Source organism: Panthera pardus, unplaced genomic scaffold (assembly GCF_024362965.1).
Source record: "Panthera pardus isolate Hobbes unplaced genomic scaffold, ASM2436296v1 HiC_scaffold_333, whole genome shotgun sequence".
Classification (NCBI taxonomy): domain Eukaryota; kingdom Metazoa; phylum Chordata; class Mammalia; order Carnivora; family Felidae; genus Panthera; species Panthera pardus.
The window spans coordinates 920,352-925,732 of record NW_026526914.1 but is presented as its reverse complement, the minus strand read 5'-3'; the positions used below and the strand labels follow the sequence as shown (position 1 = coordinate 925,732).

The 5,381-nt window shown below is 58.4% G+C and overlaps 1 protein-coding gene across 1 annotated transcript; it reads right to left on the bottom strand.

The window, feature by feature from the left end:
- Window positions 1–2,618: 2,618 nt before the first annotated feature.
- On the bottom strand, window positions 2,619–5,154 carry LOC128774569 (testis-specific Y-encoded protein 3-like; the record flags this gene model as incomplete). The annotated part of the gene is made up of 6 exons (XM_053893635.1): window positions 4,972–5,154; window positions 4,015–4,173; window positions 3,245–3,322; window positions 2,989–3,100; window positions 2,751–2,896; window positions 2,619–2,657 (listed from the first exon to the last, which is right to left on the bottom strand). Coding segments are annotated over exons 1-6 (717 nt in total), but the record flags the coding sequence as incomplete, so codon positions are not given.
- Between the last annotated feature and the right edge of the window lie 227 nt (window positions 5,155–5,381).

Genomic DNA, 5,381 nt, shown 5'->3' with positions numbered 1-5,381 from the left:
AAAGACTCGGGTCAGCACTGGGAGCTTTTCCAGGGTACCCTGACATTTACCCATCAAGCAGCTGAGAAGACGTGCCTGTCCAGCCAGTGTGCAGACAGCAGCGAGAGAAAGGCCTGCCTTCCCTTCTAGAGAGTGCGACAGCCTCTGCCCTGGAAGAGGTAAGGCTTGGTCGCACAGATCCTCAACTCCACAGCGTGCTGACACCCCGCTGACCGTGTTGTCTGCATATGATAGGGGCAAGAGGCCTCCATGCATTGGGACTGCCCACGCCTTCTCTGGAATAGAGCCACTGCAGAGAAGGCTCTTGTACTGCAGAGCTGTGCAGTGGGGATCCTGGGGAGCTTGGGCAGCTTGGGAGACAGGAATATTAGTGTCGGGAGGTCAGTGTCAGGCACGCTGTGCTGGGGGCCGTGTTACATGGGGATACAGAAGAGCCTGCGATGGACAAGGCTGAACTCTGTCGACTGCACTGCTCGCACGGTGGAGCTTTTGTTTAGCACAGACATCTCTGGCAAGCAGCCATCTGCTGTGTAAGGAGTATCCCAGCACTCACGTCTTCGCAGGTGAGGCTCGTCCCAGTCCTTTCTAAGCTCCAGGCCTGCCGGGGACCTCTGCACAGAATGCTAAGGCCTCACAAGTCCATCGTTCCCTATGTGGCTGAGGCAGCCTTTGTCCTGGCACTCAGGCAAAGGAACACAGGCTGCCTGGGACGAGGCGACCTCCCTGAGCGCCTGCTGGTGTTTGCACTTGGGAGTCTTCTCACAAGTCTCACATGGCGTGTTGGACACACGGCTTAAGCCTGTGGACACAGAGGAAGAGCATCACCCGACTCATCACGGCTGATGATGAGAGGGCAGAGGGCACACGGGAGAGGTTGGCGTGTTCGTGCCCTTGAAGAGCCCCACCTCCCCGCGACCCTCCCCTCTGTTGGCTTGCAATCCGGGCCACCCATTCGTAACCAGAGGTCTTTTCAGAAACAGCAAAGTTCACACAAGGGCATCAGCACTAGGACTCCTTCAGGAGTCTTGTGTGTGTGTGTGTGTGTGTGTGTGTGTGTGTGTGTGTGTGTGTGAGAATAAGTGAAGCGGTGTTTGGGAGGCTCAGCTTCAGGAAGTGGAACCAGAAAAGTTCGCTGTGATTTTGGAGTTGCGTGAGACTGTAGTGGGCTGTTTTCTCTGCAGTGTGTATGTTGTCCCTGTCAACTCTGCCTGAAGCAGAACTTCATCGGTCTTACCCACCCACTCTGCCTCTGGTCCCTCGGTTCCTTCCCCTGGACGCCAATCTTACAACCTGCTCACAATCCCTCAAATATGTGTGGCTGGTCCTGAGATCCTGACCTTGTCCACAAGACAGTCTGCATTGGTAGACGTCTGAAAACCAGAGGGTAATCAACCCTGGGAATTCCTCCCTGTGTGGCGGTTCAGTCAACATGACTGAGGGTGTCCCCATGCGGGATTCTGGGGGCACCATCATGGACATGCCCAATCCCTGAATATTGGACATCCCTGGCCTGTGCTGGCCTCTCCGTTTCCTTGAATTTCCTCATTTTCACAGGAAACCTATGAACCTGGGCACTGGCCTTTCTCTCAGGTTTGTGCCCTGGCCTCCCTCACTCAAGTCCCCATTGCTTCAATCTTACTGACCTCACATGCAATCCCAATGTGTGACCCATCCCTACGGACAATGTCCTACGTCCCGCCCTTCCTTGGAACTCCAATGTGCAGGCACAGAACACTTACACCTCTGGACAGCCGCATGTATACATGGACACGCCCCAGAGCGAACCTGAGAGGAAGACACACACAAACACTTCATGCTGTTTATCTCCCATTCTATATTTCTTCAAATGTATTGGACCCCCGCCCTGCGCCACGTGTCACCACCACCCTTGTCCTTATTTCATGGCCAGGAGAATCTTGTGGACCATCGGTGAGCATCGGAAGGGTTTCCACTGGGGTCGATGAAGTGCGACGCTCCTTCATACTCTTCTCAAGATCGTGCATATCCCTGGGATATATGGGTACACACAGACAGACAGACAGACACACACACATACACACACACACACACACACACACACACACACACACACACACACACGCACACACACACACACACACACACACAGGACAGGTGAGAGTCTTATCTTGGCCCTGAGTAAGGTTGCTTGAATGTTTCCAAACGGAAAGTAGGATGGGAGGGTGTGATAAGCTGTGCCAAAGCTGACAAGGGGATCCAGAAGCCAGACAACATGTGGGATGGTGGTAGGAGGCCTGAGGGTGGGGTTCATGGTCCGGGAATGACAGTTGTCACCGTGCTATGTGATGAGCCAGCTTTGGTTGTCCCGCTTTGCTCATTCTTTTTGTCTAGCCCCCTTCCCACCTTCAGGCTCCCCAAAGGGGCAAAGCCTCTTTGACACGTTACTTCTTAAGACTCCCTGTCTCAGGCTGATGCCCTTTTGACCTGGGGTCACCTCCTGTGCCGCTGTGAGTCTCGGTGCCTCCATGCAGAAGAGAATTGTGCCCTGGACCCCATGACACACATTTCCGTGCCCACACCCTTGGCTGCTCACCTCTTTCCCTCTCAGTTCTCTCTCCTGGGGCCTCCTTCATCTTGAAATACGGCAGGGGGTTGGGCCAAAGATCCTCTATGATTATCTGGTAGGGGAGACAGGCCAGGCCTCAGGTAGCTATCCCACGCAGTGGGGGAACCCATGAAAATCACCTCCCTTCCTTGTTACAGGGCCCCACCTCAGCAATCCTGCTAGAGCCGGCAAAGCTGTGGTCAGAGAACCAGTTGAAGAAGTTGAGGCTGCTGTTGTCATGCCTGCGTCTGTAGGCCTCCTGTCTGTACCTTGGGTACCACTGGATGGGACTGGAATGAGACGCCCTATACCCTGCAGGAAGACGAGTATGTGAGAAGGCGCCAGAGAACTAATCACATTCAACCCTGCACCCACTGGCGCCCATGCAGTCAGTGGACACTTACCATCAAGGCCTAGGACATACTCCTTCGTAACGACTTCATTCTGGAAGTAGGAGTTCTTGCCAAAAAACAGCAGGATCTTCCGGCATTCCCTGGGAAACTTGTGTTCCTCCACCTGCCGTGGTACAGTGGGGCAGAAATGTGAAATCTTGTTCCAGGAGACCCGCCCTCCCCTGAGGAAGGAACACATCACTTCTCCCCACCACCTCCCCTCCCCACACAGCCAGCCACCCACACCACCTCCCACTCCCAGGCCGACCTTCAAATTGGTCATGTGGCGAAGCATGCTTTCATCGGGCTTACTAATCAGGGCTGACATCTGAGGGTGGTTCACAAACTGCCGCAGGTCAAAGAGCCTTCAGGTGCTGGGCGTGAGAGAGCTCGAACCAGAGAACCAGTGTGGACAGCATCCAGGCGTCCTCCCCCCGGGACTGGCGTCCTCCCCCAGGGTCTCAAGCCCTCCCCACAGGCTGCGTCCAGGCCCACGGGGTCTCAGGATCGCGCAGGGCTCTGCTAGACACGCACAGGAGGCTGTGCATGCCCAGACGCCCGCAACCACGCCTAGCTTTGTGTGCTCGTGAGGACACTGAGGACGCTTACTTCCACACAGCCAGACAGCACACATCCGGTCTCGCGCCGACCAGTGGGCATTCACATCGCCTTCCCCGCAGCAAGATGCTTAGCGGGACCCAGAAACGTGCCCCCACGCGGCTTTGTGTGGGAAGAAGCCCTCGGTCATTTCCCCGACCTGGCCTGGACCTCCACCGCCACTCCCCACTCTCCCAGCGCTGTTTCCGTGCCAGGTGCGACGTAAAGCACACATGCCTCCCCCACCCCGGCACTGCCCTCCTCCCACACTCATTGCAGAGCCAGGACCACCGGATGGGATCACGTTTGCACGTTCCCGGCCACTGGAGCGTGGCTTAGCTCCAGTCCCTGTCCTGGGTTCCTCTAAATGGCACCTCCCTTTCCTTCCTCTTGCGCAAGCCCAGCCCCCTGTGGACCCTCCACCAGCAGCAGGAAGGATACAGCCTTGGCCCAGAAACCACGGATGCCCTGGATAAGGGCACCTCTCTGCTGCAGATGTCGCTGCCGCCTCTGCCACATCCTGAGTTTGAGTCGAGCGTGCTCCCGGCTGGCTTGTTTATTCACCGGCTGTAGCTCTATCTGAAGGGCCTCCAGAGCCTCCAGAGCCTCCAGTGGGGAAGGGCAAGGACGGAGGCCTGACTCTACCTGCTCCTTCTTAGCCTGCTTCACCTGCAGCTCCTGGGCTTCTTCCACCCATCGGCCTTCCTGCTCACTCGGCTTCTGTTCCTCCTCCACCTGCTCCTCCTTGTCGTCCTTGCCCTCCACCTCCTCCTCGCCCTGCTACTGCTCCTCCAGCGCTTCCTTCTCCTGCTCCTCTTCCTCCTCGGTTTGCAATTCTGCTCTCCCTTTAATGGCTCGCACGCCTTCCCTTCCTCCTCCTGCTCCTCCTCCTGGTCCCCTTCCCCTGCCACTGCCGCCGCCAATGCCTCCACCGCCACCGCCGCGGCCGGCGCCGTGGCCGCCGCCACGCCCGCTTCTATACCCTGCTGCTCCTGCTCCTCCCCTTTCATTTCCGCCAACTCCTCCTCCTTCCGCTCTTCCTCCTTCTGCTTGGGCTTCTGCTGCTCCTCCTCCTTCTAATCTTTTACTCCTGCTGCCTCTCCCCCTCTTCCTCCTCCTCCTCCTCCTCCTTCTGCTCTTCTGGTCCTGCTGCTCCCCCTCGCCCTTCAGGTCCTCCTCCTCGTGAACTTGGACCTTCTCCTTCCCCGGCTCCTGCTCCTCGTCCTCCTCCCCCTTCTTCCTCTGCTCATGCCCCTCTTCCCCAGGCGCGTCCTCTTCCGCGGCCGCCACCTCAACCTCCTCCTCCGCCAGGCCCCACAGCGCCTCCACCGCCACTATGTCATGCACCAGCGGCACCGATATCTCGCTGGGGCCGCCCACCTGCCTCTCGGGTCGGGCCTGGCCTTCCTGCACAGGCTGTTCGCTTGTGGCCTGCGAGCCTTCGGCCTGCGGCACCTCCGGCCCTGCCGGAGACCCAGTGTCCCCACGGGCCCTCGTCTCTCGACCGCCCCGTTCCCGGTCGAAGGCGGCATGGGGGCTCCGGGCATCCCCAGTGTTTCGGAAACACGAGTCGCGCAACATGCGGCCCCGGCCCGAGACACCAACTGTGGCTCCTACCGACGACGAAGCGGGAGGTGAAAGCACGGCCCCCCTCCCCAGACCCAGTGAGTGGAGCCCTGAGGGCAATGGCTGGCAACTCGCTCCCCCTTCCTCCCAGAGCCCAAAGGTCGAGGGGGCGCATGCGCATGCGCATGCGCATGGTGCTGTACCCAGGATGCCTCGGCGGTGGCTATCGCTATGCCGATGCT